The following is a 24,980-nucleotide window of genomic DNA, read 5'->3' as shown; positions in this document are numbered from 1 at the left end:
TATATATATATATATATATATATATATATATATATATATATATATACTTAAGTATACATACACACACACAGACACACACACAGACACACACACAGACACACACACAGACACAGAGACACACACACACACACACACACACACACACACACACCCCACCACCACCAAAACGGTTGTTGGGTATCTCAAACTCAATATGTCTAAAACAGAACTCATTAATTTTTCCCCCAAGACCTCTCTACTTCTGAATTTCCCAATTACTGTCAAGGGTACCACCATTTTCATAGTCACCCAGGCTCATAAACTACATGTCATCCTCTACTCCTTATTCTCAGTCACCCCTTGTATTCAGTATTTTCATTTCTAACTTTCACAACATTTCATGTACATGTCCCCTTCTCTCAAATCATATAGCTATAACCCAAGTTTAGGCCTTCATCCTCTCTCACTTACACTATTACAACAGCCTTTCAAACACTCTCCTTGCCTTAGTATCAGTATCAAAGAGAAATTCCTTTTTTTTTTTTTGACATTTAAGGTTCTTCATATCTGAGCCCTTCCTAACCTTCCTAACCTTCCTAGCCTTCTTCCTCTCCCCGATCCAGTGACATTGGCTTACTTGCATATTATGTACTCCCATCTCTGTACCTGCACACTGACTATCCCCCATGTCTGGAATGCTCTATTGCCCCCTCGCTTCCCTTATTGCCTTCACAACTTAGCTCCAATCTTCTCAGATTATTTGCATATGTAGCATATATGTATGTATATAACTAGATGATGATAATACCTAGCATTTATATAGCACCTCCTATTGATCAGGCATTTCCCTAAGTGGTTTACATATCTTGACACTTCAGATGAACAATGTGAACTACTTTAAAAATTCTCCCAGGTAAATATACATTCAGGCAGTGGGAAACTACTAGAAGAGAAGGGGAAGCAGACAGTGTAAGAAACTAAAGTAGATATGGGGAAGGCCAGATCAAAATTATTTTAAAAGTCGTAACTAGTTTTGGAATTTTTAATTATACGAATGCATCACAGAATTGATTTAATTTTCCTTTCTATAAGACTTCTTTCTAATTGATTTGGCAATTCATGCAAACCAGTGTTTCTCCAACATTTCCTTTCTTTCTTCCTTGTTCTCTGACCTCTAGAAATGAATAGCTGAATCAGCTGCTCACCTGGTGATTTCTGGCAAACGAAATCTCAAGTACAAAACAGGGATCCCTACAAACTGTTCTGCCAGATAGAGTAATTCATAATTTTTTTCAAGGTTCAGAGGAAGACACAATGGAACAGGCTGGGAAAACACAAAGAAAAAAGCATTATGTTAGAAACCCCATGGATATGTAATGTTTCACAACTTCATTCTGGTCCACAGTGGGTTCTTTTGTTTGTTTGTTTGTTTGTTTTTGTCAAGTATACCCTGAATGATATACTTAAATAAGCTGAGATTCTCCTTGGGAGTCATAAAGTAATAGAATTCATACCCCAGTATGTCTCATCAGCCATTGCTTCTCAACATACCGCACTTTTATAATTAAAGTATTTCTCAATAGTTGTAACTCCTAATTTGCCCAGATATATTTCCTTTTCATGTCTCAATCCCAATAAAACCTACCTCAAGCATTCCTTTCCCCAATCTTGCCACTGCCTTAGCTCCAGGAAATATCTATTACTTTATTACCATTTTTATTTAAAGCACACTTTTAATCTGTATATCTCAAAGAGTTTTAAAAGTCAATTGTCAGGGCAGCTAGGTGGCGCAGTGGATACAGCACCAGCTCTGGAGTCAGGAGGACCTGAGTTCAAATTTGATATCAGACACTTGACACTATGCCTAGCCAAAAAAAAAAAATCAATTGTCTCATGCCATTCCAGCAAAGCAGATAACAATGCTAAACAAAGTATTTTAAGAAGTAGGGAACACAAGGGTATCAAAGGTCACATGGCAAACAAAGTACTAAGACTAACTAATAATGAGTAGAACCTGGAATGAAGGTGGTATTTCATATCTCTCACATCACATAACAGACTCATCTCTCAAACTTATTTTGAACTCAATTGTTCTTATCACAAGTGAGCAGAAAAAGATCTCCAGCTTATGGAACCATGTTTTTGAAACAATAGCTTTATTTGGTGGAATGAAGGAAGCTGTGACATTTTTCTGGTAATATTTAACAAATGGCATTAGATTTGCAGAAGTGGACATAAGTATTTGGTTTTAGGATTCCAACCAATTACATTAGAGTTTTATTTTATAAAATTCTTAATATCAGTAGGAAGCATTACATGAGTGATACACTCAAATCTTCATCTGAGGTGGTTCAGAAATAAAATTACTGAAATGTTTTGTTAGCTATTTGAGTCAATATAGATTTACTCTGTTTATATTTGTATAAAAATGCTCAGGGTTATCTACAATTTATCCCATATCTATTTTTTTTTCACAGTTATTTGCACATTGTTTCTCCCATTAGACTGTGAGCTCACTGGGAACAAAGGCTATTTTTTTGCTTTTCTCCATATCCTCTCTAGGTAAAAATGGTTGGGGTTTTTTGGGACCAGATTTGGGACAGCTAGATGGCACAATGGATAAAGTACTAAGCCTGGAGTCAGGAAGGCCTGAATTCAAATCCCACTGTTAAGGTTTAGAGTTGGGAGAGCTGGTTCAGGTATGAAAGAATTCACTTAGACCTTCTCTGTAGTCATTGGGAGCTTTATTTCATCAAAGCGCATGGGCCTGAGATTAGCAAAAGAGCTAAACAAAGGCCCTGATGTAGGAAAGGACCCAGACTTATATAGACAGAAAGCTATACAGCCTATAGGATAATGGTATATTTTTAGGAAAATGGTTGTCAAGATAAGGAAAAATTGTCATGACACAGGATGAGGAAGAGGATGACAGAATATGGAACACAGGATAAGGGAGGCAAAGGAAATTCTTTTGGTGCAAGTTGTATGGCATTTCAAGATAGGGGAAAGAGACTCTAGGATGCCCTCAAGTCCAGGAGGGGCCTCACAAGGTGCTGGAAAAACAACCCTTAATTAAAATTTGTTTCTTTAAAAAGCTTTTTAGCTTTTAGGGCACTGTATGTCTTCTGCTTCACCATTTCAGCCAATTAAGAACAGCTATGTGACCCAGGTCACTTAATCTCCGTTTGCCTCAGTTTCCGCATCTGTAAAATGGGGATAATAATAAGTGCAGCGCCTACCTCCCAGGGCTGTTGTGAGGATCAAATAAGGTGGTATTGTAAAATGCTTAGCACAGTGTGGAACATTGTAGCTGCTATATAAATGCTAGCTATTATTATTTAATTGGATTATAGAACTCCCAGTGAGGAAACTTCCTCTACTACTGTGGATCAACAACTGCTCTGCAGCTTATACTCTTAGAGAGTTATCTGGGCACTTTCAGGTTAAGTTGCTTGCCCAGCGGCACACAGTCTTTTTGCAGGGATTATGGATTTTAGAGCAGGAAGAGGGCTTAGAAATCATCTAGTCCAACCCCCAAATCAGGCAACAGAGGACCAGGGATGATAAGTGACTAGCCTACAATTATACAGGTAGTGCCATAGCCTGTACTCAAACTCAGGTCCTTTGATCCCAAATCCAACACTGTTTCCACTGTTTTCCACAGGAATTGAACTCAGGTCTTGCTGCTCCTCAAGCTGTCTACTCACTATGCAACATTACCTGAAGGCAATATATAAGCATAAAAATGCTAATATGTTAAATACACTAATAAAAATGCTAATTATCTGGGTGCTAATTTTTAGAATTATAAGCTTTGTCTTATATATAAAAAATTTCAATTCAGCATATTGCCAAATTTCAATTTTACTTGAGTGTGAGGAAAATAGACTTTATTTTAACTAAGATTTGTGTTATTCTACAGATCTTACAATAATGTCTTTAAACACATGCTATTATTAATAAAGGAAAAATTCGTACCTATACCCATTCTACCACCAAAGGAAATGGTTTAAACCATAAGCCTCCTGAATCTCAAGTCTCATTAACTAAAAACAAGTACAGAATGCATGGATCAGTACAATAGCCCTCCTTGACCTTTATATACCAAAGTCTCAGTAAACAGTCAAAGACTGTTTCCACTTGAAGTTGAACATTTTTCAAGCATCCACAAGCCTGTGGAATGAATGAGTCTGTTTAAATTCAGATAAAGGATACCAGTCACTGAAAAATGCTTTCACTGAAGTCTCTTCATGGATGCTTGTTTCTCTCACAAGAAACGGCAATTTTAAATCCTTCTGGTTCCTGTAGTGATTTTGCTAGACTGTAATTCTCTACCAATGATATGGAGATAGTATTCCACACTACCCTTGGAAAAACTCTTATGTTGCAGGGTCTTAGGGTCAACCCTCTTGATATAGAGTCTAACTTTTAAAAAAAGACCATGACTAAGAGTCAGTTTCGGTGCACAGCCGTTGTAATGGGCATACTGCCACTTTCCTGACATGTTTCTGCTGTCCAAGAAGGAAAGAAACAACATTTGTTAAGCACCTACTATATGCCATGAACTGTGTTACGTACTTTTACCATTTTTATCTCATTTGATCTTTACAACAATTGTGAGAAGTGGGTACTATTATTAGCCCCATTTTACAATGGAAGAATCCAAGACAGACAAAGGTTAAGTGACCTGCCCAGGGTCACACAGTTAGTGAATATCTGAGGTCACATTTGAACTCACATCTTCCTGATTCCAGGGGCCAGCACTCTATCTACTATACCAGCTAGTATAGAAAGAACTTCTAGGAAGAAGTTTGGCCACTTGAGAAAAAGGACAATAGAGGGATGGAATTAGCATTTGGTGATTTTTACCTCACAATTCTTCTGATCTTGAGTAAGCCTAAATCCTTTCTTCCCATCACAATAGCACGAATATCCTCCAGGGTGATTGACACAAAGTTGAGCACATATGTTTTCTGCACATTCATCCACATCTAGGGTAAAACAGAATACATACTTGAGAACTCGATGTTCAGTTCAAGGTTTTTACTATTAGAAATAAATGATACTATTTCTCCAATGAAACAAAACAAACGCTTCTATCAGATACTGGTTATGGGGGTAGAAGATGACAATTTTTTTTAACGTTTGCCTCTGTAAATTAGAATGATTCATTACAATATATTTCCCTCTTGTTTATTAATTTCAAACAAAGAGTTAGGGCCTAAGTAAATACATGTAATGACTGCTCCACAGTTCTTAAACTTATTATCTCATTTTTTCATGGGGAAATTGAGGTAGGGAAAACAGAACAGATGATGCTAAAATGTGTAGGGATGTTAGGAGTACTAATCCTATGGAGCTGTCTCCCAATTTTGTGTTAGGAGGACAAGAAAAATAACACTTATTAAAACTAAATGTTAATGGGTTATTTACATCATAATATGAGAAATTATTTTTATGAGATTATTCATTGATAGTTAAGATACATTTAAAAACAAAGCTACGAACATTAGACTTCAAATATAACATTAATTGCAAAAACATTGAATTTAAGATAAAGTACATCTCTCTTTCCCTCTCTCATTCCGAACTTCATTTCTTTCTCCCTTCTACTCCAGGACTGCAGAGAATCGATACTATTTGTTTTAAAGTTTTTTTTTTTTTTGTTGTTGTTGTTGTTTTGGCTAGGCAATGGGGTTAAGTGACTTGCCCAGGGTCACGCAGCTAGTAAGTGTTATGTGTCTGAGGCCAGATTTGTCTAAAGTTACATCACATACCAAAGGGTTTGGACTGCAGTGTGCTGTCACAAGATTAATGACTACTACAATCTAGGTCATACCTTTGAAGCCTTCTTTTATTTTCCTAGGCATATCTGTTGCCAAAAGCCAAAGTAGCCTGATAACCAGATGTTTCAGGACACTGACACATAGCATTTTAATCTAAAAAACACCTTGCTTGACTAAAACTCCACAGATACTTTCAAAATATTTATAAGATTCATGATAGTATTAATATAGTGAGTTTGTCAATGTTACTGAGAAATGGGGCCACCTGGTCCCTTTTATATTGCTTCCAAGTTGATTTCCATGACAACCAAAGGGAATTATAAGAACTGAAAGAAATTCCTTCTCCGCAGTTCTACCCATTATTTATGCAGTTTTGCTACAAAGAATCCTTGTGATGATATGAAAGGGATCCAGACTTGTGACCCAGAGATTCGATAATACTTCAAAAGGAACTTCACAGGACAACTAAAACAAGAGTTTAAATAGGGGGTCAATGAGCCTTAGCTGGGGAAAAGGAATTCAAAAGACAGACTCAAACATGTCAAAGGGCTTCTTTGCTTAGCTGACTGGGTACAGATGACTAGAGTTTGCAACGCTAAAGAGCTAAAGATTGATTCTGGACTATCTAGCTTAAGAGCTAGCAGACCTCTCCCACTATGGGGAAGAAATCATAAAACAACTGAATATAATTTGGTGCCCGCAAAGAATAATACACTGGAGATACCCAGTAGGGGCATTAAAATGACATCATCAGTTCTATAGCACTGGAGTTGTGAGTTGCCCCAGCCATACATGTTTCTTGGTCATAAGTATTCCATATATGTGTGTGTGTGTATACATACACATATACATATATGAAATTTCATTTTCTGGGCATTCATATTCCCCATGTGAGTCCTCTCCCTAAGTGAAGTGGTAGATCGCGGAAGAGTGTACTTTTGTGTCTATGGGTATCTCTTATCATTTATTTTGACATAATGTTTCATTAAATGTTTATTTGGTTTGAACTAGTGTGTCCTCTTCTTGACCTGGTAAAATTAAAGACACTGATTAGGGCTCATTTGCCATTATTTTGAGCAGATACTGATCCACAAAATGCCTTGGACCTGGAGTAGCTTGCTGGATACTTATGTATTAGGGAGACTTGGGATGCTATACTACTATAGGCTGAATGTTGTTACATAGGACTATCCCAATAATTTTGCTGTGCTGTGCTACAATGTTCTACATCTATTACTTGAAGTGGGGCAAGTTCTTTGATTATAAAAAAGATTTTGTTCTAATGATACTCATAACAGGGTTTAGCCTGCATCCTCATTCAATAAGAAAAGCTGATTTATTTAATAGTATACATGAAATCATTAGAAAAACTATGACTATAACCCAGTCCTACAACTTTACCTTCACATTCCATTGCCATGGGGTTGTATCTGTAGCCTTTGGGACATTCACATTCATAGTCCCCTGGGGTGTTCTTGCACGAGGCTGTCCCACAGACTTTTGATGACAAAGCACATTCATTCACATCTGTAAATGATACCAAAATCTACATATTACAAACAAAAATCATGCTAGAAGATGCCAGTGAACTATATAAATCAATCTGCATTTATGATCTGCCTTTGCTGGCTCTATCGTGAATTTACAGAATTGAAAAAAAATGTTCTGGGCTAAAGGTATTATTTTACACCATGATGACCATCCTTCTCTTCTTCTTAGATTTAGCACAGACATAGATAAAGGTTTTAAATTACATTTTTACTGCCTTTACATAATTAAGGAAAAGGAAAAAAAAATTTTTCTGCTTCCTTTTCTAGTAGGAGACAAAATATAAATTGATCTGAAGGGAGAGAATCAACCAGGTTTCAGATAGTGTTTGCTTTCCAAACATAGATTTTCAAATGAATATTTGTCAATGATACAAAACAGTAAGGAAAATGAATCATATGGTTCATCTGTTTTACATGGATGAACACTTTGTTCTTTTGCTCCAGTTAGTCTACATTCGTTGCTCTCTGGAGTTACGATATGCGTGGATAAAATCAATTACCATTGAGATTAAGATACTGCTTTATGTTGTAACAACTTGTAATTTATTCAATATCAATTATCATTTAAACTTCCGTTCTAGAAACTTTAGGATTGTATGATATGTATAGGTAAGGTAGGAAATGAAGCATCAATGACAGCTAGTTGCTGGATAATGAGATATGAGGAAACCCACACACATGCCTGTGAAATAAGAAGGGAGAGAGAAAGGAGTGAGTGAATTTTTCTCATCTGTACAATATGAGGGAAAAATGTAAACCATCATGGAAAAAAGATTATACTTTCTCTTGTGAAAGATCACAAATAACAAAAATGAATCAAATTTATTATTTTTCTGGATTAGTTCTAAAAATTATAAAAGTATAAAATGAATCTGACTGGGTTAGGCCAGTAACACATCTAGCGTGGTAATCTATTTCTAATGGTGGTCTCAAAGTAGGTTAAATGAAAAATTAAAAGGGATTTTAAAAACAGCAAAATTCTAGTGTTTGACATACTTTCATTTTATCCACCTTTATATTTTTAGGTAGTTATACATGCATACATACATACATACATACATACATATGGATGGATATCCACGAATGATTTTGCCATTATTCACAATAACTCAGAACAGTGGTGTGAATAATCCAAAACAGAAAATTATTTAAAAATAAATTCTATTTGACTTTGGTAAGTAGTCAGAAACATGACCCAACACACTTGCATATATGTATACTCATACATGCTTATCTCCCTGTTCCCCTCCTCAACCTCATTCTGGTTTAGCTCTACTAATTTGGAACTATAAAGGAGAAGAGGTTACATATAATCCACCACAATGGATAATTTATTTATAGATAATCCAAAACTGACCCTATAACCATTATCAGTGAAATCAGTCAGCAGGGACATATCAAGAACATATTAAGCACCTATGAGAAATATGCAGCCAGGTAGCCTTCATTTGAGATCTTGTTTTTCACCATCCCCCAACCACTTATTAAGGAAATTTCCATTTTCCTTCTCACAGAACAGGCTTGAGCCTCCATTTAGTTCACTGGGATGGAATAAAGAGTTCCATCCCCTGCCTCTCCTTCACTGAGAACAGAGAAATCCCTAAATGTCTCTAGCTATACGGTTGCTCCATCTCTCAAGAGATATGCATCCTCCAGATTACTTTTGTTGTGACTGTGGTCAATTTTCCAGCCACTTCCTGGCTATATCTATGTTTTGCGGGCATTCTAACCTCCACCTTCAGTGGAAACTCAAGTTCCCCTGAGCTTTGGTTGAGCATTTGCCTCTCCTTACCTGGACCACACCCACTATGGTACTTCCTAGGTCACTTCCCTATGACGGTATATGTTTCCCTACTCTTTTCCCTTGCATTCTAACTCTAAGACTGAGACCAGTAATTTAATGAACACTATTATTCCTGATAAGCACATGTTAATCAATTGCATCATTACTCCAATCAACATTCCCTCTTATTCGCTGTCTGAAATATCCCTGACTAAAATTCCTGAATATATACTGTATTTCCGATTAGAACATAAACTAGGAGGGCAGAGACTATCATGATGGTTTGCAGTTGTATGCCCAATACTAGTACATAGTAAGTGCTTACTTAAGAAGTGCTTTTTTCACTCATTTATTAACATGTTCAGCTTTACAAAGCAGCACTTAAGTAGCTCATAGGAAATGTGAGATGTGCAAATTTAGAGAATGCACCCCAAATATTCACATAGATTATTTGTGCCTGACCTGTGGTAGAACATTCTGAGCTCATTTTGGTCTTATCAGTCACAGTCAGACACTGTAACTTGACTCTAGCATAGTGATGTCATTTTGTTCCTCTTCGAGAACAGAAGACAACAACCAATGTTCAGCCTTAGTGGATACATCAAGATACGTCACCTTCATTCTCACATCCCCATGTCTACAGAATAGGAATGAGGAAGGTCAACACCACAACTCAAATATTGTGAAGTTCCCAATTTATTCAACTTCTATCTGCTAGCCATAATTCCTGTAGGCAGTGCCTAGTAAGATAAAGTCAGTAATGAGCCAGTAGGGTATGTACTTTAAAATTAAAAAAAAAAAAAGGTAAACTTCATGCTATAAAAAGATCGTTCAAAGCTTTTTTAAAGTAAAGAAATACTAGAAATGTCCATGTATAAAGGTTTTCATATAAACCCCTCATTTCCATATTCACTTAATTGAAAATTATTTACTTGGCTAAATCTGAGATGAAATGTAATCATTATTAGGCATTAAAACAGAAGTCTACAGTCCAACTTGTAAATTAAAAAAAATCAATATATAAAATTGCTTGGGTTAAAATATAACAGAGGATAAAATTTGAACCATTTGTTATTTCCCATTTATTTTCCAGACCTACACTGACACCTAACATCAGCAAAAAGTGCTTATTCCTTTATTTGTCAGACACTCATTTCTGACATGGATCTTGGTAACTTTATTTTAGTCTCTTTGATTACAGGCCATTTGATTCCAAGCTTATACACATCTTGGCTAAGACCTCATTTTGATGTTTTTATACATATTCTCTTAACTGTTTTGTATCTCCTCAGTTAACTGTCATGAAGGAAAAGCCGTATGTTAACGAAGTTCATATAAGCATGTGTTCTGATCACTAGGGATATTAGTACTTAAAGAAGATTTCTGCTTGATGGCTGATCAATATATATGTGTCTCACCTTGGGGGTTGAGAATAAGTTGATTTTTTACTAAAAAATATATTTACCCATTTTTTAATGAGAAAGATACTGTAATCTAATAAGCAAATGCCTATGAATATTTAATGAGTGAATTTATTTTATTTCCTTATTTAATGATAACTAATAATAACTCACATCTATATGTCTCTTTAAAGTTTCTGAGTGGAATACTTATTACAGCCAAGAGAATGAAGTTTGGTTTCAGCGACTATAATGATTATAATAGTCTGCCATTATAGTCTCAAATCAGTCCTCATACAGGCACTGAAGGAAAATGGCTTGGCCACAAATAGGACATTGGTTTAGAAGGGAAGATTCAACGCTCTAGATCATTTTAAGACCATTTAAAGCAATGCTTAAAACTAAATTTACTAAGCAATATAATACTACATGCTGCACTATATTATCTATTCTAAAGAATGGTTACAGCCTTGCTATAATGGTATAACATACTAGGGTTCTATAATCTGAGATTAACAGGAAGAAACTGGGAAAAATTCAGTTAACCTTTTTTATGGTTAATCCATGAATATGATTGAAAAATTAAAAAGTAAAACTTACTATATTATTCATTAAACCATTTCTTTTAACCATTTTATCAATAAAATAAACTAAATGAACTGTTACTAGTTGTTATAGGCAAAGATGAAACACAATTAATCTTCTCCCTATCCCAAATGAGCTTCTAAAGGCTCAATGAGCATGAATAAAATGTGGTTAGGCAATTTTTAATCTTCCCCAAACCAGATAATCCAAGCAGTCTGCTGGGAATAAATCATGGGGTTGGGAGGAGGGGAAACACTATAGAAGAGAGAAAGAGAAATAAAGTCTACCTTAGAATTTAAAAGAAAAAAGGAAGAAGAAGAAACAAATATGGTGCACAAAATAGTTAAAGGAACTGGCATTTTTATTTGGCCTGGGGATCAAGTCTTCAAGTACTTACATGACAGCATTACCAAATAATCATAGAATCATATAATTTTCAAATTAAAAGGGGTCTTAGAGGTCATCTGGTCTACTACCCTAATTTTACAGATGAGGAAACAGGTCCAGAGAAGTTAGATAACTGACCCAAGTCACACAGTGGCAAAGTAGAGAATAGAATGCAAGCTCCTGACTTCTCATCAGCCAATCAACACATATTTATTAAGCAACTATTATATTTGTCAGGCACTATGCTAGGTGCTAGGGATGCAAAACCAAAAATGAAATCATCCCTGCCCTCAAAGAACAGTCATGATCAACTCTCTTGTGAAAGTAGAATAATGGGAAATTAACTTGGGTTGCATCTCAAAAGATTTAGTTTAGGCATAGGGAATAAAAAATTCTTAAGGATGGTTATTAAATGGATTGGATTATTAAGGATGATTATGAATATTTCATCTAGGTATAGATGTTATATAATCAAATGATGCAATAATACTGTCAGGTTCTGGGACATCACGCAAGGACAACGTCAACCCTCTTTTTATAATTTCATACAGAAAACACCTCTTTATTCCTGGTGATCCTTACCTCTACAATCCTTTTTATCAGAAAGCAAATAGAAGCCACTCTCACAGGAACAGCGGTAGGTTCCAGGCAAATTTGTACAGATTTGACTACAACCTCCCTTTACGTAAGAGGGATCTTCACATTCATTGATATCTGAAAGAGAGGGGGAAAAGTGTTTTTAAAAAATCCATGATTTTGGGAATCTTTTTCCCTGAATCTTTTAGAGCTTTTTCAAATGGTTAATTCCTGTCATTTTGAGGGTATAGATTAAACATACCTTCTTCACACTTTGCTCCTTGCCATCCTGGTTTACAAACACAAGTGAATTGGGCTTGACCATCTATGCAGCGTTCGTAGCCAACTTCATTACAGGGGAGAGGACTGCACTGGTTTGGGATTGCTAGGAGAAACAGGCAACTTTGCAAATTAGCAAAAACAATCAAACAATCTCCAATAAAAATTATTAAAGCCTGTAAAAAATTTAAGAAATTCTCCCCATCTTTTTGGGGAAGTTTTCATAGAAATTTTTTTCATCATGTGCATTAGACAAATTCTTTATAGACTGATAGAGCTGGAAGAGACCTTAGTCCGAACCTCTTTTTGCAGAACAGACATAAGGTATATAATTGTATGCATTTTATATTTATATATATACATATACATGTGTATGCATATAAATATATCTACACAACTTAAAAATGATTACAGATAATTATTATGTAAAAATATTTTTTCTGGAAGGGAGATTATTTTAAACATTTATTTCCTTTTAAAGAAGGTTTTCTTCATTTTTAACACCACTGCTCATTTTTGTTGTCTTTCTCTACTTCCAATCTTAACATAATATACTATCTTTGCTATGATCCACTGCATTTGGAGGTTAATATTTTTTTGAAGCCTTGAATGTTTGATTCAGGAGATAATCTTTCCAACACAATGAAAGTCCAGTTGATTAGTAGATCCACCAAAAGCTTCTTTCTTTCTGGTAAGAGTGATTGAATGGCTTCCCAACAAAAACCAAAGAGAACTAAATTATAAGTGATTACAGCATGTGTTCATGTTTTATACAAACCATATTTGGGGGAAGAAGAGAATATTTGTAATAATACAATAGTTTTGCTTATTGCAATTACTAATTTTTTACTTATTAGAAATACAAACTGAGGATAATAAATTTGTTAGTTGCTCTTTCTTCCTGGAGTTGGCATTTAAAGTCAAATACATAGGGATGCCAGGGCAAAAAAGGATAGTTTTGGTAGATTCAAGTACTTTATCTGTGATTAATCATACTTGTGTTCCAAAAAAGCTGAATTTCCTTTTGTTTTCCTTTTGTCTTCTGGGTCTTGCCAAAGAAAGCTGCTCCTCCCAAAATATACCTATTTCTAAACCACTACGGAATGGAGAACAATTGATTTTCCTTACCTAAGTAATACCAGGACCCAGATTCAGAGAACCAGCACCCATATACAACTATAACAATAAGTGGTGGTTCAGGCTTTGATGAAGACCTTCAAGGAGGCTGAAGCACTAACTCTTGAGGCAAGCCATCTTACTTTTAGACAGCTCTAATTGTTAGAAAGTTTTTCCTGACATCAAGCATAAATTGGTCTCTTTTCAGCCTCTACCCATTGTTCCCAGTTCCTCTGTAGCCAAACAGAAAAAGCCTAATCCCTTCTCCACATGACAATCCTTCAAATACCTGGAAATAGTGATCATGTCCTCCTTGAGTCTTTTTTTTTCCCCCTCCAGGCCAAACATGCCCAGTTCTTTCAAGAGATCTTCATTCAACTCTCAGCTAACTTCAGCTAACTCTTCATTTTTCATCAGTAGTTCTGCTTCATCTGGACTCCTTGGAACACCATCCTCTCTCTCTTCATGGGAGAGTGTCCTTGCGTCCCTTCCACACTCCCTGCTTTTGGAGCTTCCCTGTGCATTGTCTGCACCCATTAGATCGTAAGCTCCTTTGAGGATAGAGACTGTCTTTTTCTTATCTGTACCCCAAGCACATAGTAGGCATTTAATAAATGTTTAATGAATTGAAATGAATCTGATGTGTACTCAAGGCCCTTGAACATCCTGCTTGCCCTTCTCTGAACACACTCTCCTACCTGTTTTTGTGCTTTTTAATTATGGCACTCTGAACTTAACACAATACTCCAGATGACAATCTAATAACAATGGGACTACCACTGCCCTATTGTGTGAGTGTGTGTTTAACACTAATTAGAATGAAGATGTATGGTTCCTTGAAGAATAGCATAAATAAATAGCCTTTATTAACACACAAATAGTGTAGGGGTTTATTTTCTGATTCAATAAGTGACTAATCTTATGATTAAAAAGTCATTCTATAAAGTAGAATCCCTTGAAATCCACTGTATTTATATAATTCCTTATATTGTGTAGAGCTCAAAGCACATCTGAAAAGTAAGTCATGCTTCACATGTGTAACTGATATTGCTTGCCTTCTTAATGGATTGGGGAGGTACAGGAGAGAGAGAAAGAATTTGGAACTCAAAATTTTAAAAATGAATGCTAAAAATACATTTTAAAAAGACTTTAAATACCCAAAAAGTAAGTTATGAATGTCTTTGCAATCCACCTTCAGCAAATATTATGGGTAAACTCAATATTTTAATGAAATAATCCCTCTTTTTGGGTGTCTTTTTAAAAAAAATAACATTTTATTTTTCTTTCAATTACATGTAAAAACAACTTTAAACATTTTTTTAAAGTTTTGAGTTCCAAATTCTATCACTCCTTCCCTCATTTTCCCTTTCCTTGAGATGGTAAATACTCTGATATGGGATATACATGTACAATCATATAAAACATTTCCATATTAGTCATTTTGTGCAAGAAGACAAAAGAAAGAAAAAGAAAGAAAGGAAGGAAAGAAGGAAAGAAGAAAGGAAGGAAGCAAGGAAAGAAGACTGAAAATAGTATGCTTCAGTCTGTTCAGACATCAGTTCTTTATCTGTGGGCAGACAGCATTTTTCATCATGAGTCCTTTGGGATTGTCTCGGATCACTGTATTGCTGAGAATGGCTAAGTCATTCACAATTATTCATTGTACGATGTTGCTGTTAATCTGTACAACATTCTCCTAGTTGTATTCATTTTACTATACATCAGTTCATGTAAGTCTTTTCAGGTTTTTCTGAAATCATCCTGCTTATCATTTCTTATAGTACAATAATATTCCATTATAATCATATACCACAGCTTGTTCAGACATTCCCCAACTGATGAACATCCCCTCAATTTCTAATTCTTAGCCACCACCAAAAGAGCTGCCATAAATATTTTTGCACAAATAGGTTCTTTCCTCCCTTTAAAAAAAATCTCTTTGGGATACATACATAGTAGTGACAATGCTGGGTTTTATAGTCCTTTGGTCATAGTTCCAAACAGATCTCCAGAATGGTTGGATCAGTTCACAACTCCACCAACAGTGCATTAATGTCCCAGTTTTCCTACATCCCCTCCAACATGTATCATTTTCCATTTTTGTCATATTAGCCAATCTGATAGGTATGGAGTGGTATGGAGTGGTGGTAACTCAGAGTTGTTTTAATTTGCATTTCTCTAATCAATAGTGATTAACAACATTTTTTTTCATATGATTTTTTTTTCATATGATTTCATAGCTTTGATTTCTTTGTCTGCAAACTGCCTGTTTATATCCTTTGGCCACTTATCAATTAGGGAATGGCTTGTATTCTTATAAATTTGACTCAGTTCTCTATTTTTTGAGAAGTGGGGCCTTTCTCAGAGACACTTGCATCTTCTAACTTTGATTGCACTGTTTTTATTTGTGCAAAACCTTTTTAATTTATATACTCAAAATTATCTATTTTACATTTTGTAATGCTCCTTATCTCTTGTTTGGTCCTAAATACTTCCCTTATCCATAGATCTGACAGGTAAAAATATTTCACGCTCTATGAATTAGTTTATGATATCACTTTTTATGTGTAAACTGTATACCCATTTTGACCTTATCTTGGTATACGACGTGAGATGTTGGTCTGTACCTAGTTTCTGCCATACTGTTTTTCAGTTTTCCCAGCAGGTTTTGTCAAAGAATGAGTTTTTGTTCCAAAAGGGGATCTTTGGGTATATCAAACACCACATTACAATGGTCATTTACTACAACGTATCGTGTACCTAATCCGTTCACTGATCCACCACTTTATTTCTTAGCCAGTACCAGATTGTTTTGATAATTACTGCTTTATAATATGGTCTGAGATCTGGTACAGCTAGACCATCTTCCTTCACTTTTTTTCACTGACTCCCTCGATATTCTTGACCTTTTGTTATGATTTTTTTCTAGCTCTATAAAAACTTTTGGCAGTTTGATTGGTATGTCACTGAATAAGTAAATTAATTTAGTAGAATTGTCATTTTTACTATATTGGCTCAGCCTACCCATGAGCAATTAATATTTTTACAATTATTTAGATCTGACTTTATTTATGTGGGAAGTGTTTTATAATTGTATTCATATGTCTTGACAGGTAGCCTCCTAAATATTTTCTATTTCTAAAGTTATATTAAATGAAATTTCTCTTTGTATCTCTTGCTGCTTGACTTTGTTAGTAATATACAGAAATGCTGATGATTTATGTGGGTTTATTTTGTATCCTGAAACTCTGCTAAAGTTGTTAATTATTTCAACTAGTTTTTTAGTTGATTCTTCAGGATTCTCTAAGTATACCATCATATCATCTCAAAAGAGTGATAGTTTTGTTTCCTCATTGCCTATTCTAATTCTTTCAATTTCTTTTTCTTATCTTATTGCTATAGTGTAATACTGAATAATAGTGGTGATAATGAACATCCTTGCTTCACCCCTAATTGTACTGGGGAGGTTTCTAGCTTATTTCCATTATAGATAATGTTTGCTGATGGTTTTAGACAGATATTATTTATTATTTTAAGGAAAGCTCCTGCTATTCCTATGCTCTCTAGTGTTTTTAAGGGAAAAGGGCGCTGTGTTGTGTCAAAAGTCTTTTCTGCATCTATTGAGATAATCGTATGATTTTTGCATTTGGTTTTGAGGTTTTTATGTCTCAACACATGGTCAATTTTTGTGTAGGTATCATGTACTGCTGAGAAAAAAGGTATATTCCTTTCTATTTCCATTCAGTTTTCTCCAAAGATCTATCATTATCTAAATTTTCTAGAATTCTATTCACCTCCTTAATTTCTTTATTTTTTGGTTAGATTTATCTGCTTCTGAGAGAGGAAAGTTGAGGTCCCCCACTAATATAGTTTTATTGTCTATTTCCTCCTGTTACTCATTTAACTTCTTTAAAAATTTAGATGCTATACCATTTGGTGCATATATGTTTAGTATTGCTATTACTTCATTGTCTATGATACCTTTTAGCAAGATAGTTTCTTTCCTTATCTCTTTTAATTAGGTCTATTTTTGCTTTTGCTTTGTCTGAGATCATGATAGCTACCCCCATCCTTTATTTTTATTTCAGCTGAATCATAACAGATTTTGTTCTAGCACCTTATCTTTACTCTATGTGTGTCTCTGTGCTTCAAATGTGTTCCTTGTAAACAACTTATTGTAGGATTTGTGTTTTTAATCCATTATGCTATTTCCTTCCTTTTTATGGGTAAGTTCACCCCATTCACATTTATAGTTATGATAACTAGCTGTGTAATTACCTCCATCCTATTTTTCCATTGGTTATCTTTTTCTCTCCCTTATCCTTTACCCTTCTCACAAGTGTTTTACTTCTGATCACCACCACCCCCAATCCACCCTCCCTTCTATCAATCTCCCCAACCTCCTTCTCTTATCCACATCTCTTTTTTTTTCTTTTACTATAAGATAGATTTCTATATACAACTGAGTGTGTATGTTATTCCCTCTTTCTGCCGATTGTGATGAGAGTAATGTTCAAGCCTTGCTGCCATTCTTATCCAGTCTTCTCCACTGTACCAGCTCTTTCATGCCTCTTTTGTGTGAGATAATTTACCCCATCCTATTTCCCTCTCTTCTCTTCTCCCAATGAAATCTTCCCTCTCACCCCTTAATTTTGCTCTTTTGGATATCATCCACCCCATCACAGTCATGTGGGCTGTGAGTTACAGTCAATAGGCTAAGAGCCTCCCTGTTGGCTTTTATGGGGACCAAAGCTTCTCTGCTGGATGGCCCTAGTGATGGGGCACTACTGCTGGCTGACCCTGGGAGTGGAGTGTCACTTCTGGCCAGCAGTGGGGGTGGGACATTGCTTGTGGCTGGTGCTGGGGGTTGGGCCTTGCTGTGCCGCTGGTATGGAACTACTGGCTTGCCTCAGATGCTACTGGCTTGTACAGGGGTGGGGACTTGCTGGTGGGTTGCCCTGAGGCTCAGAAACTGCTGAAGGCACCCTGGGGTGCAGCCTGCATCTGCTGCTTGTTTACTGGGCTCCCTTCCACCTCAATGAGATAGACTTTTCTTGCTGTCCTGGTAAGTTGCTTCCCTATTCCTAAATTTGTTCTGAGGCAGTTTTCAAGGTGGTTTGGAGGGGAATTTGAGCTTCAGGGAGTTCCTTCCTCACTTCACCATCTTCGCATCAGAAGTCCAATCTTTCCTATTTTTAAAAAGGCTGGGTCTCCCCATCAACATCTAGGCCAGGCTGAAATGTAGGGGCTCCTCACAGGCCTGATCCCCCTACTGATCAATACCGGAGGTTTAACTTGCTCTATTTGTCCCCCCTCCCCTGTCCCCACACCTACTTGCCAGGGAATTGACATATTGATACTTGACTTAGTTGCAATACCTAATCAACATAGCCAACTGTAGCTCAGAACTCCTGAGCTCAAGAGACCTAGTAGCCTCAGCATGCTTGGTAGCTAGGATTGTGGTTATGAACCACAATGCTCAGCATGAAATCTCATTTTGAATAAGTGATTTGGGAATAGAGTTATTTCATAAAACTAGATTTTCCACAAAAATGGAATTGGTTTCTTGCCCTAAGAATTTTATTTGAAAAATAAAATCTATTCCATAAATAATGATGAGAACATTTCTAAAAATGAACCAGGTGATTGGGGAGGCAATATATAAAGAATGTTGAATTTGGAATCAGATTCACTGAAATAAAATCTTGATTTTTTTACTAGTTACTAACTCTGACTGAACAAGTCACTTCTCTCAGAGACACAACTTCCCCACCTGTAAGATGAGAAGGACTAAATGATTTCTAAACTCAAAATCTATGATCCTTTGCTCTCTTAAGGTCCCTCCTAGCAACATAAATATGACTGGGGTGGGTGTGGGGGTAAGACGAATTAAAAGAATTGTCATATTGTGCCAGAGCCACATTGTGTCCAAAGGAATGTCTTGTGAAAGGACAGCCTCCTTGCTGTTCCACAAACAACACACTCCATCTCTCAGCTCCAGGCATTTCCTCTGGCTAGTCCCCATGTCTAGAATGCTCTCTCTCTTTTACTCCAGCGACTGACCTCCCTGGCATTCTTTAAGTTCCGACTAAAATCCCATCTTCTACAGGAAGCCTTCCCTAACCCTCCTTAATTCTAGTACCTTCCCTCTGTTAATTATTTCCTATTTATCCTATATATAGCTTCCTTTGTATATATTTGCTTACATGTTGTCTCTCCCATTAAATTGTAAGTTCCTTGAGGGCAGCAATTGTCTTTTGCCTCTTTCTGTATCCCCAGAGTTTAAAACAATGCCTGGTACATAATGGATGTGTAATAAATGTTTATTGATTGATTTTTCAACTGCATGCCCTATGACTACTACCTTTCCTTTATTCAGTATCCCATAGCCCTTGCCTTAGCTATATTAATATAATTCACAAAATATTAAAAGGTGCCTACTTTGAGCAAGATACTTCCCTAAGTAATAGGAATACAAAAAGAGATATAGATTCTGCTTTCGTGAAGCTAAAGGTCTAATTTGGAGGGTTGGTGAAAGAGGAGGGAAAGGAGAATATGACATAAGATAAGCTAGAATGTGATAAATAAGTATAAAGGAGAGTTCCAGGTAAAGTGCTATAAGAAATTTGAGGTAGGAGAAGTCATTTATTTTCAATTAGGAAAGTCAGGAAAAGAATCATGAGGGAGGTTTCATGGGTGTTGGGCCTAGAAAATACTTTTTCCCTCCTCCCTTCTCTCATTTCAGACATGGGAAGTCATGGTAGTCAAAACAGAGCAGGGGGAGAACAGCTGATGGAGAGAACTCAGTTTAACTGAAACATGTGAAAGGGAAGTAGTATGAGATATAGTTTGACAAATTGGAATCAGTCAGGTTGTTACCTTACTCAGTCATCAATAGAGAGTCACTAGTGCTTTTACTTGAAGAATGAGGTTATCATCAGGGTACATTGGGAAGATTACCCCAGCAGTAAAGGAGGAGGAAAGGGTGGAGTCAGAAATAATACTCTAGGGAGTAAGGTGGTATAGCGGATAGAGCACTGGGCCTGGAGTCAGAAAGCTCTGAGTTAAAATCCAGCCTCACACACTTAATAGCTATGCTGACCCTGGACAAGTCAGCCTATTTAACCCTATTTGCCTCAGTTCCTTATTGGTAAAATGGAGACAAACTGCAGAAGGAAATGGCAAACCACTCCAATATTTTTGCCAAGAAAATCCCGTGGACCAAGTCCATGGGGTCATACAGAGTCAGACATGACCAAATGACTAAATAACAATAACATTTCAGTAGTCTAGATGGTAAGCTGAACTATAAAAATAATATAAACTATATATGGTTGGTAGCTTTCAAACATAAAGATAACTAGCCCATGGGTGGCATGGGGAGATATCTGATCTGATATTTGGTACATACTGTTTTCAAGGAAGACTACAATTTCCGCCTTTGTGGAAAGCAAGAAAAGGGCTGTGGCTGATTGCTTATTTCTTCACTCTCCTATCCCCAAGAGGCATATTGACTAGAATTATATCTATCAACCACACCTCATTTATTGTATTTAGAGACATGAGGGGTTCAGAATAAAAGCTTCCTTGGTCACTCTTAAGGAGAAGCTAACACTTAGCTTATTCTCCCCAGTTAGCTAGTAAATATCTTTATAAAAGAAAGCAATAAACAGAAATCAGAGAAGTTATATAGATTAAAACAGATGAATGAATGCAAAAGTATAAAAGAGTTCTTTGGGAGTTCTTATCTAAGAAATAAAGGAAAGATAATAATCTCACTAGAGGATTCTGCTCTTAGTTGTCTCTATGGTTGTAGGCACTGGAAGTCAACAGACATGTTTCCCATGTATCTGCAGCTCCGAGGAGATTTCTTCTTTACCATTCAAAAGTTCACTTTTTCCATATCTTGACCCATCTCTCTTGAACTATTCTTCAAAAGTATATCCATCTTACTCATTATCTTGGCTCAGAGGTCTCTGAGCAGCATCATGAAACTGTACTTCAGGGAACCGCTGAACTAAAGGGGGGTGAAGTATTATAATAATAACTGGCACATAGTACTTAAAGGTTTGCAAAGCACTTTACAACGATTATTTCATTTGAGCCTCATCAGAATCCCATGAGGCAGGTAATACATACATTTTAAAGACTGGTAAATTAAGACAAAGAGAATCTAAATGACTTGCATATAACCACCACTAGTTAAGAGTCAAGAGCAAAATTTGAACCCAGGTCTGTCTTAACTTCAACCACATTGTTTCTCAACTAGGATTGTTACAGTGAGAATGTAAAGGTAGCTAATTTATTGATAAGTCAGAATCAGCAGGGCTTGACAATTGATTGTATATAGGATATGAAAGAAAGAAAAAAATCAGAAAAGACTCTGAGATCACAAACCTGGGTGATCAGAAAGATGTTGATCCTATCAACAGAAATAGAAAAGAAAAGAAAGAACAAATTTTAGAGGAAATATAAATTTGTTCTCTTAGTACTGAGTTTAAAGTGCTCCAAAGATATTTAAATGGAAATAGCCAGTATACAGTTGGAAACATAGTACTGGAGCTCTGGGAAGAGTTTGAGAGCTACTGTATAGAAATACAACTGAAATTAGGGGAATAGATAATGTCAACAAAAGAAAGCATAGAGAAGTGAGCCAGCATCCCACTGTGTCTCTATGTTCCACTGCTGCTCCATACCTGGCATTACACCTTTTGCAATGTTACTTGCGATGATGTTTCACTATTCTTTTTCTTACATTAATAGAAAAAGAATTCCTGTGGTTCTCTCTCTATAGCTGGATAAAGCTGCTTATCCTGTAAAATAGCTTATTCTTATTTTTTTGTAGCGTGCTTTACAAGGAGCTACAAGGAGACCATCTATGATGAAAGTAATGAAAACCAGAAATTATTAAACTTTGATCTTTTTTTCCTGCCCTAGTTTAAAGAAAGGTTTTTTTTTTTTTTGGTGGGGGGTGTTTTGCAGCTAGGTGACATAGTGGATGGAGTGTCAGGCCCAGAGTGAGGAAGACTCATCTTCTTGAGTTCAAATCTGGCCTTAGACACTTACCAGCTGTGACCCTGGGCAAGTCATTTAACCTCATTTGCCTTAGTTTCCTCATCTGTAAAATGATCTGGAGAAGAAAATGGCAAACCACTCTAGTATCTTTGCCAAGAAAACCTCAAATGGGGTCACAAAGAATTGGACATGACTGAACAATAACATCAATAACAATTATGCAAGTGCTTTAGTTGTCACATGCTCACTGAAATAGATTCTGTTAAAAAAAATTATCTGTCCTCATAGAAACCTGTCTTCTGAGTGCTGATAATCAGAGATTTGATAATAAACTGAGAGAAAATATGCTTATGTGCAAGGTATTCTGACTGCAATATTCTTTTTAATTTCCATTTTATGGAATAAAAAAGATAAAACCATGTTGATGAAGACTACATAGTAGAGGGAGACACATGAGATGAAGACAGAAAATAGTCATACCTGCCTCTGACATTTATTAGCTACGTAACCATGGGCAAGTCACAACCTGAATCTCTTCATCTCCATAATAGTGATAGCATTTGTACTACTTACTTCACTGTGTTGTTTTGTGGAAAGTTCTTTGTAAATTGCAAGATGCTATACAAATATGAATTATTATTGTATACTTAGGATATCATAGTGGCAGTTGCCTTTAGTCTCTCTGCTAAATACATTTGAGAAGAGAAGAACAAGATCTTTAGTTGGGATGAGAAAGTGACAGTGCAATGGTAACAGACAACATAGGGAAAGTGAATTGCATAATTTCTGGTTTGCTTCCATTTCCTGAAGTCAAAGAGAAAAATTTCCAGAATAGAAAAGAGAGAGCATATATAGAGAAAAGGGAACTGAAGATTAATATATATGAGTAAATAATAAGGCAACATTTAGTTATTGCAAGATTATTCATCAACAAGCATTTTCAAGTACTAATTGTGTGTCAGGCATTGCGCTAGGTGCTGGGATGCAAAAATAAAATACAAAACAGTCCCTCCTCTTAGGAAGCTTACATTCTACTGGGGAAACAATTTTTGTTGTTAAATCATTTCAGTCGTGTCCGATGCTTCATGACCCCATTTGGGGTTTTCTTGGCAAAGATACTGAAGTCATTTGCCATTTCTTTTTCCAGTTCATTTTATAGATGAGGAAACTAAGGCCAGCAGGGTTAAGTGATTTGCCCAGGGTCACACAGCTAGTGTCTGAGGCTGGATCTGAACTCAAGAAGATGAATCTTCCTGACACTAGGCCTGGCACCCTATCCACTGTGCCACCTAGCTACCCCACTGAGGAAATAATAAGTACATATTTAATAAATACATAGTAAAAAATAGAGAATAGCACTTGGGGGAGGGTATGGTTAAGAAAAAGGCTTTACATAGAACAAAGCGCTTGAATCAGATCTTAGAAGAAGACATAGACTTTATAATGTGGAAGTGAAGAGGGAATGAATTCTAGGCGGAGTCAGGAGATGGAATGCCATGTGTAAAGTTGTACAGCTAAGGCTGGTTTAACTGAACTGCAGAGTGTGGGAGGAATTTGAGAGAGAGTTAAGGTGTCCTAACCTAGAGTTCACTAGGTTGTGCAGTGGATAGAGCACCAGGCCTAGAGTCAGGAAGATCTGAATTCAAATCCAGCCTTGGACTCATACTAGCTGTGTGACCCTGAGCAAGTCACTTAACCGTTTGCCTCATTTTCCTCATCTGTAAAAGGAGCTGGAAAAGAAAATGGCAAACGACTCCAGTATCTTTGCCAAGAAAACTCCAAATGGGGTCATGAAGACATGAACATGACTGAAAGGACTGAACAACAAACCTAGTGGAATCACACTCCTCATTTCAGTTTAAAAAAAAAAAAAGGACTGGTGTGATGGAATAGTGCTTCTCCTCCTTCCTGAGAGGCTGGAGACAGGCAGGAGATATATGAGGCACAACAGTACACTGTCCACCTCTGTCCCTCTCACTTCTAGGGGCACAATAGTATAGTGCCCACCTCTACTGGAGACCAGGAAGGAGACTTATGAAGATCAGTCACTAATAAATCAATGTTGTCTTGGCATGGGGGGCCTAGTTGGTGCGTGAACGGGGACAGGGTGCCCCCATGCCTGGCCCCTCTGGTCATGCCGCCAGGATTAATATAGAAAAAGAGAGAGGTCCTCAATGGTGTGCCTCAGGGACATGTGTTTAGTTGTCTTGTGCTGTTTGACATTTTGCAGATAAAGACATAGATGACATGCATATCAAATTTTTCAGATGATACAAAGCCTGGAGGAATAGTTAGAATCCCAAAAGATTTCCATGGACTAGAAATAAGACTGAATCTAGTAAGATTAAATTTGATGGGATAAATGCAAACCTTAACATTTGCATTACAAAATCAATTTTATAAATACAATATGAAGGAAGTGTGGCTAGGCCACAGTTCATCTGGAAAGAACTGGAGGCTTTGTTAAACTGCAAGCTCACTATAAATTAACAATGTGATATGGCAGCCAACAATGCTTAAAAAC

General features: G+C 36.4%; 1 protein-coding gene across 2 annotated transcripts in view; it reads right to left on the bottom strand.

Moving 5' to 3' along the window:
- Positions 1–24,980, bottom strand: part of PROS1 (protein S) — a 112,111-nt gene that overhangs the window by 30,035 nt on the left and 57,096 nt on the right. For both annotated transcript variants that reach the window (XM_027835847.1, XM_027835856.1), the window contains 5 exons: positions 12,309–12,431; positions 12,053–12,184; positions 7,167–7,292; positions 4,849–4,970; positions 1,185–1,303 (listed from right to left, as the gene is read on the bottom strand). In XM_027835847.1, the coding sequence (XP_027691648.1) occupies positions 1,185–1,303; positions 4,849–4,970; positions 7,167–7,292; positions 12,053–12,184; positions 12,309–12,431 (622 nt within the window). The remainder of the gene's footprint in view (positions 1–1,184; positions 1,304–4,848; positions 4,971–7,166; positions 7,293–12,052; positions 12,185–12,308; positions 12,432–24,980) is intronic.

Source organism: Vombatus ursinus, unplaced genomic scaffold (assembly GCF_900497805.2).
Source record: "Vombatus ursinus unplaced genomic scaffold, bare-nosed wombat genome assembly UNPS02004422.1, whole genome shotgun sequence".
In the NCBI taxonomy this organism is placed as follows: domain Eukaryota; kingdom Metazoa; phylum Chordata; class Mammalia; order Diprotodontia; family Vombatidae; genus Vombatus; species Vombatus ursinus.
This window is presented reverse-complemented; position numbering and strand designations above follow the sequence as displayed.